At 46.9% G+C, this 12,541-nt stretch overlaps 1 protein-coding gene across 6 annotated transcripts in view; it reads left to right on the forward strand.

Annotated features, from left to right (window-relative positions):
• Position 1: 1 nt before the first annotated feature.
• Positions 2 to 12,541, forward strand: part of LOC133515010 (uncharacterized) — a 56,374-nt gene continuing 43,834 nt past the window's right edge. For 2 of the 6 annotated variants that reach the window (XM_061847209.1, XM_061847211.1), the window contains exon 1: positions 11,843 to 11,967. Coding sequence is in view for 4 of the 6 variants with exons in the window: in XM_061847205.1 (XP_061703189.1) it covers positions 17 to 30; positions 11,574 to 11,658 (99 nt within the window). In the remaining 2 variants the exon portion in view is untranslated. Of the gene's footprint in view, positions 31 to 11,573; positions 11,659 to 11,744; positions 11,788 to 11,825; positions 11,968 to 12,541 lie in introns of those variants that run through there. The other 4 variants (XM_061847205.1, XM_061847208.1, XM_061847206.1 and 1 more) reach the window with 4 other exon arrangements.

Raw genomic sequence — 12,541 nt, forward strand, 5'->3', positions numbered from 1 at the left:
GAAAATGGATGGATAGATGAAAGCACGACGGTAAGACATTTCTGCACAAATTTTATGCGTAAAAAAGACTATTAAATCAAACGTGGGGCTTAATGAGTCTTTGTTAAAAGGTTTTTCGAGAACGAGGAACAATCGGGTAGCTTCTGTAATCAACCAACATCATCAATAATTCATAAAAGGGCAACTCCGCCAAGGTAAGATGATCCTTCGCACCTCGAAATTGATCGAGATGTCTCCACCCCTCCGCTATGAAAACGGGGGGGGGGGAGACGTTTCCGTTCGGATATAACGCGTGAAAATGACTATTAAATCAAACGTGGAGCTTAATGAGTCTTTGTTGAAATGTTTTTCGAGAACTCGGAACAATTCTTGTAGCTTCTGGAATCAACTAAGATCATCAATCATTCATAAAATGGCAACTCCGCCAAGGTGAAATGATCCTTCGCGGCTCGAAATTGATCGAGATGTCTCCACCCCCCTGCCGCTACGAAAACGGGGGAGACGTTTCTCTTCAGGACCCCTCAACAAACAAACAAATCAAGACAGTAGAAGCCGAAACCTCCTTGGCGGAGGTAAAGCGTTTTACAGCCTCTTTCTGGGGCCGTCGCCCAAATCAAGTCCAGATGTTCCACCTCCTCACATCCTCTCCCCCCACCCCCGATGCAGATCCCAGCGTGCCACCGAGTCCTTGCTTTCCCAATTAATCCCGCTTCCTCTGAAAGGAGCATCGGGGGGGGCTCTGCGCCTTCAAACTCGCGTCCGTTCAGCTTATTGAGAACGTCGGCGCGTGACCCCGGCGGCGCTGCTCTACCTTCGCCTTTTGGGCCCGGAGGGCTTGTGTCAGTCATCATCGCTCACCGGGGCAGGTGCTCCTCGTGTGTCGCGACCTAATAACGCCCTCGACCGTGCGAGTCATGCCGAGTGACCGTGATGTCATGTCTCGGGTCAATCACAGTTACATATTTTTTTATTCTTTATCGTGCTCACGAGCGGAGTTCTGTCTTGCAGTTGTCGGAGGAGTCGGATTCATGTTGCTTGAGGCCCAAATTGTGTCAGATTTAATGTGATCTTTCGCTTAAATCAACAGGAACTTCTTCCCATTTCATCGCGAAGGTGTTTGACAGGGTTGAGGTCGGGGCTCTTGACTCCTTCCACGTTCAAGCACGGAGTTACGGTACATTTTGTTCAAGGGGGGGGGGGGCACCAGGAACGACAAGAAAACGGCAGCAAATTGGACGCTGTGGACTTAAGTACTCCACCGTCCAGCAGTTTGGTGATGAAGTGCCCCCCATGTGAGAGAAAATACAATCCATATTTTTACTGTCTTTACAGGCGCTCGTGTACATTAAAAAAATTGCAATCTGGCGGCACGGTGGAGCAGCTGGTAAAGCGGCGGCCTCACAGTTCTGAGGTCCCCTGTTCAATCCCGGACTCGTCTGTGTGGAGTTTGCATGTTCTCTCCGTGCCTGCGTGGGTTTCCTGCGGGAAAATCCGCTTTCCTCCCACGTCCCAAAAACCTGCGACGTTAATTGGACACTCCAAATTGCCCCTAGGTGTGATTGCGAGTCCGGGTGTTTGCGATTTGCTGGCAACCAGTTCAGGGTGTACCCCGCCTCCAGCCCGTTGACAGCTGGGTTTAGGTGCCAGCACTCCCCTCAACCCTCGTGAGCATAAGCAACAAAGAAAATGGATGGATCGATAATACATGCGGCGGCACGGTGCAAAAGCGTTGTCCTCACAATTCTGAGGTCCCGGGTTCAATCCCGGCCCCACCTGTGTGGAGTTTGCACGTTCTCTCCAAAATCCATTAATTGGAGACTCTAAATTGCCTCTAGGTGTGATTGTGAGTGCGGCTGTTTGTCTAAAGGTGACCTGTGATTGGCTGGCAATCAGTTCAGTGTCCCCCCGTTGAGAGCCGGGATAGGTTCCATCACTCTCCGCGACCCTTGTGAGGATAAGCGGCCAAGAAAATGGATGGATATAAAGTGCAAATCTCATTTGCGTGAGATTGGACCAATCAACGCAAATGGACTAGTTTCAGCAAAGCAAAAAAATAGGGGGTGAGAAGTGTGCCTTAAGTCTTTATCTTTGGGGTATGTTGACAAAAAAAATGTCACTGCAGGTTATTCCGTTCCCTGGGAAATTGTTCTGCCTCGATTAAAAATAAATGCATAATATTGCACGAAAATAACTCGGATGATCGTCGATGCTGGGCACAAATATTAAATTAGTTAATCTGGGCTGTCTCTGCCGCGCAATTATTTCAATAAGGGCAACCTGAACGTTACTCCACTGATTTTACTCCGATTATTTTGCGTATCTAATGATAACATAGACCACCTGCAGAACCAAATGTGCCCCTTGAGAGCAAAAAAAAAAATGTGTCATTCGACCCACGTGGTGTAAATCCAGCTTTAGCGCTTGATGACTTTGTGGAGCAGCTGGTAAAGTGTTGGCCTCACAGTTCTGAAGTCCCGGGTTCAATCCTGGAGACTCTAAATTGCCCCTAGGTGTGATTGTGAGTGCGGGTGTTTGTCCCGATGTGCTCTGAGATTGGCTGGGAACCAGTTCAGGGTGTGCCCCGCCTCCTGCCCGTTGACAGCTGAGATAGGTGCCAGCGCTCCCCGCGACCCTTGTGAGGATAAGCGGCAAAGAAAATGAATGATGGATGGTCGATTCATTTGCATTAGAATTATCACACAATCTAATAAAATCTCACAGTGCTGAAATCACGCAAATGTGTCAAAACTCCAGGCAGGTCGTTGCCGTAGAAGCTAGGGTTGTCGTCGGAGATGGGTTTGACCCTTGTGAGGATAAGCGGGTAAGAAAATGGATGGATGGATGGACTTTGTGCGGTATCTTTGCATTTACTTTGTCTTTTCGTAGTACCGGCAGGTTCCATTGACACTTTCCAGTTTGATTCCGTACCAGAAGCTTTCGTCCCTGGAAAACGTGCAAAAACTGTTAAATCGGAGTCTAGTAATCCACAACAGTCGGGATTCCCCCACCCCCCCCACTCCCACCCCGAATTACGACTGCAAAGGGAGTTTTCCCTTCCGAGACAATGGCAGGTTTGCTCACACCTGGCCGAGTGACATCACAAGGCCCCTCCGGCCGAGTCTACCTGCGGTGCTGAGTCGGAGAAAAGCAGACAAGTCTGTGCCGAGGCACTGCAACAGCAACTTTGACTCATGTCGTGTCTGCCGGTGGTCGACTCGGGGGAGAACGGCAACCAGATTGTGCAAGTCTCCCTCCCTGCCGCCCCCGCACCAGCTGGTATGTGGAAAGTAGTCAGGCTGCAGAGAACATTTTTTTTTTAAGGACTCTTTTCACACGTTTCGAGTTGCAAGTACATCGGGATGCGTCGCAGACGGCACTTTACGGAGCGTGTTTTTTTTTTTTTTACGACGGGACGACTCTCAGGAGTTTGTCCGCCGGAGGTGCCTGCCGCGGCACTTATAGTTGGGGGGGGGGTGGGGGGGGAACGCTCGCCCTGACCTCACTTCCTGTCGGGGTTCCTCACAAGCATTCCATTGTCTGTGAGAATGTGCGCGGGCTCGGGGGACCGTGCACATCTGGCAGCTGTTATTAGCGGCCTCTTACAGCACCGCAAGAGAGAAAATGGCGGACGTGCTGATGTTTCATAAGCGTGCATTTCACAAGACAGGAAGATGGTTTTTATTTCACTTGCGACCACGAGGAAAGACCTCACAGGGAACAAACTGTGACAAAAAAAAAAAAAAATCATCTGAATGACCCTCTTGACACTTCAACTTGAAGCCAGTTAGCTTAGCTTAGCATCATGTGAGACTCCACACACGAGGATTTCTTATCGTAAATATCGAACAGGTTCAAAATTCACGATTGTCGGCCTACGAACAAAGACGACGAACGTTCGTCCGTCCGTTTACAAGAGTCGGTTTTGATAATAAATTATTGTTTTTGGAATCATCTTTATTCAAGCCATTATCCAACCATTTTCTTTGCCGCCTATCCTCACGAGGGTCGCAGGGAGTGCTGGAGCCGATCCCAGCTGTCAACGGGCAGGAGGCGGGGCACACCCCAAACTGGTCGCCAGCCAATCGCAGGGCACATAGAGACAAACAGCCGCACTCACAATCACACCTATGCGCAATTTAGAGTGTCCAATTAGTGTTGCATGTTTTGGGGATGTGGGAGGAAACCGGAGTGCCCGGCGAAAACCCAGGCAGGCACGAGGAGAACATGCAAACTCCACATGGCTGGGTCCGGGATTGAACCCGGGTCCTCAGAGCTGTGAGGCCAACACTTTATCAGCTGATCCACCGTGCCACCCATGCAACATTAATTGGACTAAATTGCACCTGGGTGTGATTGTGAGTGCGGCTGTTTGTCTCTATGTGCCCTGCGATTGGCTGGCAACCAGTTAAGGGTGTCCCCCGCCTCCTGCCCATTGAAAGCTGGGATCGACTCCAGCACTACCTGCGACCCTCATGAGGATAAGCGGCAAAGAAAACAGATGGATGGATGAAATAATGGCTTATATAAAGATGATTACAAAAACAATATTTCATTGCCAAAATGGACAGACGGACAGATGTATGTTGTCTTTGTTCGTGGGCCGACAATCGTGAAAGTTGAACCTGTTCAAGATTTACGATAACAAATCTTTGTCTGTGGAGTCTCACATGATGTTAAGCTAAGCTAAACTAATTGATTTCACAGCTCCGCCTGTGTGGAGTTTGGATGTTCTTCCCGTGCCTGCGTGGGTTTTCTCTGGCTGGGCACTCCGGTTTCCTCCCACATTCCAAAAAAAAACACGCGACATTAATTGGACACTCTAAAATTGCTCCTAGGTGTGATTGTGAGTGCGGCTGTTTGTCTCGATGTGCCCTGCGATTGGCCGGCAACCAGTTCAGGGTGTACCCCGCCTCCTGCCCGTTGACAGCTGGGATAGGCTACAACGCTCCCCGTGACACACGTGAGGATAAGCGGCAAAGAAAATGGATGGCTGTGTTTCAATTAAGCAAGTTTATAAAAACAATCAAGCCAAAAATGTTCTGGGACTCCTCTTAATGTTCAGCAAATGCTTTGTGGGCCCACGGGCCATACTTTGCCCACCCGCGGCGTCAGCGCATGACCCGATTTTTCCTCCGCCGTCGCTTTCAAGCTTGCAAAATCATTTCAAGGCAATTAACGAAAACACTTTTGCAACACTTTGCTTCGAGAGTGTCAAAAGTCAATGAGTCAGCGACAGCACCTGAAGGCCCTCAGCGGGTTCTTCAAGGGGAGGGGGGGACGGATGCTCACCGGGTAGTCATAATTAATCTCTTCGCTCGAGACACTCAAGGAATAATTTGGCTCATAAAAGAGGTTTCAGTGTCTGCATACGGGAAGTTTGCAGGGCCCTGAAAGCAGCACAGTCACAGGATGCGTCGCAACAATCACCACCGGCGGCGACGCGTGATTTTGTTCTGACTTCAGCTTCCCTGCAGAAATGCAGGAGATGGTGGGGCGGGGGGGGGGGGGGGGGGGGGTCGCAGATGTGGAGTCGGTGATCCAGATCGCAGTTTTTTTTTTTTTTTGTTCTCCAGGCTTGAAGTAAGCCTGGCTTATCTCCGTCTGCGCTCCGAACGGCGCGCTAAGTGCTGCCTGTGCCACATGTCTCCGCTGTTCACAGGTTTTGGGAAGGAATCCGCGCACCCACGCGCCCCCACCCCCACCCCGAGACTTTGCAATGTTGTCTTTCCGCTTATCTTTCCGCAGTCTCTTTTTTTTTTTCTCACTCTCTTTCCAGCACAAAAAAGATTGGACTGGACTGTTGAGAAATCACGTATAGAGACACTTGACAGATGCGCTCACAAATAAAATGAGATACAATATCGACCCCAATGCGGGTGACAAAATATCTTACACAAATTCTGGAAATGCATTAGTATTGACGTGGAAATGTGTCAAACGTCTACACACACACACACAAAAAAATCAAACATTAAATCATTGATATAATCCATCTCTCGTCAAATATTCCCTTTGTGAAACCTCAAATTTGTAACTTCATACAAACAAATTTCTTCAGGCGAAGCAGAGGTGCTGAATTGAGATAATTATCATAATTCCCGGCCTGGAAAGCGCACCTGGTTTTACGCCTCACCCAGTACATTTGTAAAGGAAATACCATTTGGTACATACTGTACATACGCCACAGCTGTGTAAAAGCCACAGGTGCCCACATTGAAACCCACACGAGACTAGTGCCGCCGCGCTAACGCTAACACTAGTGCCACAAAAAAACATACTGGTAAAAATCACTGCAATAACACGCTAGCGCAGCGCTAACAGAGCCGGACCGGTAAAAGTCACTGCCTCGGCACATATATTCCACCGGTCTCACTCTTATCTTTTCCGCTCGAGTCCCCTCCTTGCGGCCGTTAGAAAAATAATACACAAATTAGCCGCATCACCGTATAAACCGCTGGGTTGAAAGCCTGTAAAAAAAAGTCGCGACTTGTAGGCGGGAAATTACGGTAAATTGGCTTTATTACTTTATGGAAATGATTATCACCATCACCATAACGATAAAGGTTTACTTCAAAATCAGAAAAAAAAAATTCAACAATGGAATTAAAAAAACTCACACAAATGACAGCTTTATTATTATAATTATGTAAGATAATTCAGGTCTCTATTAATAATCCTTGACATATAGTAGTAGAAGTAGTAGTAGTAGTAGTAGTATCATAATGCTGAACCGATTGGTAATTATGAATCAAATAATATGTTTATCATTGTGATAGTAGCTTACTGAAATCTGTTTCTTATACAGTACTTGTAGTAACAGCCAATACATGATAAATAGGTGAAAATATCATACTCAATATTTAATAGTTGACATGTCCAATTTATGCCAGTTTTTTGTCTTTTGAATATTTTCATACATTTGAATTAAGAGGCGGCACGGTGGATCAGCTGGTAAAGCGTTGGCCTCACAGTTCTGAGGTCCCGGGTTCAATCCCGGACCCGCCTTTTGTGGAGTTAGCATGTTCTCCCCGTGCCTGCGTGGCTTTTCTCCGGGTGGGCACTCCGCTTTCCTCCCGCATCCCAAAAACATGCAACATTAATTGGACACTCTAAATTGCCGGTAGGTGTGATTGTGAGTGTGGCTGTTTGTCTCAATGTGCCCTGCGATTGGCTGGCGACCAGTTCAGGGTGTACAGCCGGGATAGGCTCCATTACTCCCCGTATCCCTTTTGAGGATAAGCGGTGAAGGAAAGACCATGTTAATAAGTACAACAAATAATATAGCAAAACTGTACACGCAGTGATGTTTACACACGCCAATAATATAAGAATTTCCCCCCATTGTTAAATATGTTCTAAATTTAACACACTAATGCAAACAAACTTTTTATAGCGCACAATTGAGAACTACATAGTTCTCATATCTTTTGCAGTTTTACAGCAAACATCTCCCGAGCATTTATAACGTAGTAATAAACAAATCTCTGAATTCGCTTTAAGAAGTCTTGAACACATACAGCGTGTACTTTTAGTCTTTGGATTTTACGCCTTTTTCTTTTCGGGACGGAAACAGTAAACTTTACTACTCGAGAATTGCTCTTTTCACGTAAACAAATGACCAAAACGACCATTTTCTGTTAAAAATAGTATCGTATAAACAGCCTTCAATATGTTGCTTTTAGGATATTACGACCCCCCCTTGTCAGGAGCATCCTGCTTGAGTATTGGATGTCGGATGTGTTTATTGTATTGCGCGGCGCCGCGAAGGCAAAGGAGGGGGGGGGGGGGTCTTAGAGGACAGTCGAAGGGACCACATGGTTTGGAGAGGACGGTATGGAGTGGGGGGAGTCATGACTTTTGCGGCTTCCTGCGGATTAGGCCATGTTGACAGGGATCCCGCAGAAGTAGCCTGAGCAGAAGACGTCCGAAATCCAACCTTCCATCACAAGTCCGAACAATCATCATTGCCGTAGCGACGGCCGTCAAAAAGAGCGCCGCTGACGCCCGTCGACCACCCCCCCCCCCGCCCCTGCGGTCAAACATCCATTAGGTGCTCACGCAATTTGTCTTTTTTTCTTCTTCCTTTTGAAGCGGTGCAATAACACTTACAAAGGCTTCAGTGTTGTGACACGATCGCGCACATGCGAAGTCGCTCGGCGTCTAATCTCGTCGGCCATCGCCATGTGGCTCCCATCAGCGGCCAGAAAGTGGAGCCCGGCGTTCGTGACGCTAAATCATGGCGCAGAGAGGAAGTTCAAAGAGTGAGCCGCGGTTACGGGTTGTTTTTCACTTGACGTCACTTTTTTTTTTTTTTTTTTTTGCTGAATTACCCACACACCACTGCGCGCCGCCATTTGACCTCTCTACCTAACGTGGAAGTCTACCGAATACTCTCGGAATACCGTTTGTGTTTTTGTGTTTCACGGGCATCTCGGGACTCAAGTACACAAGAGAGGACTTGCTAACCGTGCTAGCTTTCTTCGGACTTTTTTTCGACAACTCTCGACAGTTCGCTGAAGCTTTTTCCAGAGTTGCTAGTCGCTAGCTCTTCAAAGCCTCGCGATCCGGTGCACAAGTCCTGCTGCGTAAGCGGGGAGGTCGTTGTAGGGATTTCGAGGAAGCGGTGACCAATGCTTAGACGAGTTAACAACAAATGGATTTATTACAAAGAAATGTGCAATACAGACGTCCAGGTCTTAGTTGGTCTTCTGACAGGATAGCTTAAGAAGAAGACAAAGCTGCCCGGTAACACAAGGTTTTTATATGCACGGGTCCACGGTAGAACTGGTTGCCGCCCAAGTCCGGTCCTGACCCGGGACAGTAACTTTCCGCTCCTTATATGGTTTTGGTTATCTCCGCTGTTTGCAATGTCACCGGATGGTTTCTGCGTACAAAGATCAAGGACAACCGCCGCGTTGAACAACACGTTCTCGTATGATTAGCAAACGGACAACGCCGTGTCTGTTCGGTAAACGTATAAAATCATTCTTAAGAAAATAATGAAAGTACAATAAAAGTTAAAGAGTCTTCATCGTCGAACGCTTCCGACGAAAGACTTTGGACGTTCCGCGGCTCCGTGCATCACGGAGACTCGGCTTTGTGGACGATTGCCCGACGGCGCTATCCCGCTGCCCGGTCTCAACCTCCATCGTGGTGATGTGTCGCCGAGCTAAGCTAACAAGCTTTATCGATACTCTTTCCAGAAGGCTAACATTACAGTTAAGATCATTTTTTGTTAGTTCTTTTGAAAGATTTGAGAATTTTGCGAAATACTGGATTTGTTTATTTTCTTGTTCTGCCATTGTCATAAATTTTTAAATGAATAATAAACATGTCACTTTGCTGGTGGTAAACTCATGAACAGGTTTTACCTTTTGAAAAAAATGGAATAAATGGAGTTTGCCTCGATATTAGAAAAATAATATTCCACCACCTTTCGTTTTCCGTGTTAGCATACAGGTAAGTGCTCCTCCTTTGTGATGTCTGTCACGTAGAGTAAAAGATCAAGAGCACCATACTGCGCCTTTGTTACGCCTTCCCGAGTCCCATGGCGTGCGTACGCCAGGTAGCCTAATAGTCAGTCCGGGCTTGATGTGCTGTCGGCCGCGTCGTCAATAAATGCGGTTTGGAACATAATGTCGTCCACCTTGTCTATGTATGATTAACGGAGCTCAGGGATGGAAAATGGCCGCCGTTCGAGGCAGCCCAACAGGTGATGTTACGTGAAAACAACCAATATATATAATAGAAATTTTAAACTCCACATTCAAATGCTGGAGTGTGATAGCTTGTCCCTCAGTCTTTTCATGTCATTCATAAGATACTTCGACGCTCGATAGCTCTGATGTTGCGTATTTCGTACTTTCCCCTCTTCGCCGACATCTGCGAGCGCTCAGCAACATCTGCGCTCACCCGGTTTGACCTCGGCGAGATCGACACGCTCAAACGCTAGTTGAAACGATTAGCCTAAAAGGAGAGGAGGCACCTGAGAGGTAGCGAGAAAACCGAAAGCGAGTGACGCGCAGGAGGCTGAGGAAGTGAAGTCAGTCAGTCGAGGGTAAAATAAGCTTTGGGTAAACAGGTCAAGCGTGCTGCGCCTGATGGAATCTGGCCCGGAGAGGCCAGCGTGCCGCCCGCCCGGAGGACTTTGTCCGTGTTGATCTTTGTGTATTTTTGCTAGAGGCACGGCGCTCGCTATTTGTTTAAAAACCTGCGAACAAAAGCCAGTTTGTGCAAACACGTGCGTCAAAGGTGCACATTTCCCCTCTTCCGCTTCCCAGAGCAAAGCCGGGGCTGCCGCTCGGCGGCCGGGAGGCGGCGCGGTGGTCAATGTTGCGGGGGTCATCAGATAAGAAGGATCAGGGTCAGGCCGTGACTTTAATCCAAGGTGTGTGTTTGCGAATACGCGCGTGCATGTCTTTTGTTCGTCTACTAGGAATCCTCGCCAGCTTCCCCCTTTCAACCGCAAGGCACACAACAGACAGCCTTGTGGTTAAAACGGTAAAATCTTGCATTGAAATAGACAAAGGGTGTAAAATCGTGACGGGAAGACGGCGGGGGCTCAAAGTCACACGTGTCTGATGTAGCCCGGAGCACAACGCACATCAATGGGCATCGAACACAGGATTACAAACGGAACAAGACATCAAAGCTCAGACAAGCTAAATTCTCGGATTTATAGACAATGGTTGCTAATAGATCGATGGATAATCATTCATTAATTCCACCACATGAAGCTTTTAATCTCACGATGCATTCACTCATGCGAATTCTTTTTCAAACTATCGTGCTAGCGAGAAAGCTTATTCTACAGCTAGCTGTGGTGTCTAGGGACAACTATTTTGTGCGTCAAACCATCCATCATTTGACATTATCTCGCTATATGGATGGCAAATACGTAGACACAAAGAAAGGAAGACTAAAGGAAAGGAAGGATGGATGTAAGAAATTATCGTTCTAGCGAGATAGCTGATTCTTCTGCTAGCTGTGGTGTCTAGGGACAACTATTTTGTGTGTCAAACCGTCCATCAATTGACATTATCTCGCTATATGGTTGGGAGGTACGTAGACACAAAGAAAGAAAGACTAAGAGAAAGAAAGGAAGGATGGAAGGAAGAAACTATCGTGCCAGTGAGATAGCTGATTCTACAGCTAGCTGTGGTGTCTAGGGACAACTATTTTGTGCGTCAAATCGTCCATCAATTGACATTATCTCGCTATATGGTTGGCAAGTACGTAGGCACAAAGAAAGAAAGACTAAGAGAAAGAAAAGAAGGATGGAAGCAAGAAACTATCGTTCTAGCGAGATAGCTGATTCTACTGCTAGCTGTGGTGTCTAGGGACAACTATTTTGTGTGTCAAATCATCCATCATTTGACATTATCTAGCTATATGATTGGCAAGTACGTAGACACAAAGAAAGAAAGACTAAGACAAAGAAAAGAAGGATGGAAGCAAGAAACTATCGTGCTAGCGAGATAGCTGATTCTGCAGCTAGCCGGGGTGTCTAGGGACAACTATTTTGTGTGTCAAACCGTACATCAATTGACATTATCTCGCTATATGGTTGGCAGGTACGTAGACACAAAGAAAGAAAGACTAAAAGAAAGAAAGAAAGGATGGAATGAAGGAAGAAAGAGAAATAGGAATAAACAAAAGGTAAGTGGACTAGCTTGCTAACTGACTAGCTACACATCTATATAGACAAGCACTCTAGCTAGATACAAGTGGCACAGGAAGTCCCAACTAATGAACAGGAAGACTGAGGGCAAAAAAGGAGACACACAGGTGATAAGAGCAGAAGTGAAGGCCTCGTGGGGTAAAATGTGTCACACCAGGAAGACGATGAAGAAACAAACTTTGTAACCAAGCGGCTGATATTTGGTCTGTGATGGGAATAACATACTCCTCTCTCTTCTGCTCGGAAGCTGTTTTCCCGGCTGGGAATCATCCCCGCAGACAAGCTAAGTGCTGTTCCTTCTGTCCCGTCTCCTGACAAAAACCTGTTCCGGCCTTCGAATATTGATACTTTTTTTTTTTTGTTGTTGCTCGGTGGTCATCTTGTGCCAAACCAAAGCTCAGCTCCGCTTCGCTTCTCTTCTCTTCGCTGCACTTCAACATGTTTGAACTCTCTTAAAACGCCCAAATGACTTCATTTCAACCGTTTTCATTTTTCTTTCATTTACTAAAGATTTTGGCATTTCTGATGAAAAATGAAAGCGTTCAACCTTGAGTCATCCCATCTTGTAATCTGTTTTGGGTGAGCCTACAAGTAGCTGGTGGGAAATATTTAACATATTACCGATTTGTAGTTGAATATACTGTATTAAAGTCAGTTTGAAAAAACTAAATCTCGGCAGCATGGTGGATTAGTCATTGTCACGTCCGCCTGACAATTCTGAAGTTGGGGGTTTAAACCCCAGTTCCAGCCTTCCTGTGTGGACTCTGCATCTTCTTCTGGTGCTTGCGACGTTGTCGGTTTTTGTAGTTTCATTGGCGAATAGATTATCCTTAGGTGTACCCCAAAGTGAGGAAAAGCAGT

The sequence above is a fragment of the Syngnathoides biaculeatus genome, chromosome 16 (genome assembly GCF_019802595.1).
Source record: "Syngnathoides biaculeatus isolate LvHL_M chromosome 16, ASM1980259v1, whole genome shotgun sequence".
Lineage (NCBI taxonomy): Eukaryota > Metazoa > Chordata > Actinopteri > Syngnathiformes > Syngnathidae > Syngnathoides > Syngnathoides biaculeatus.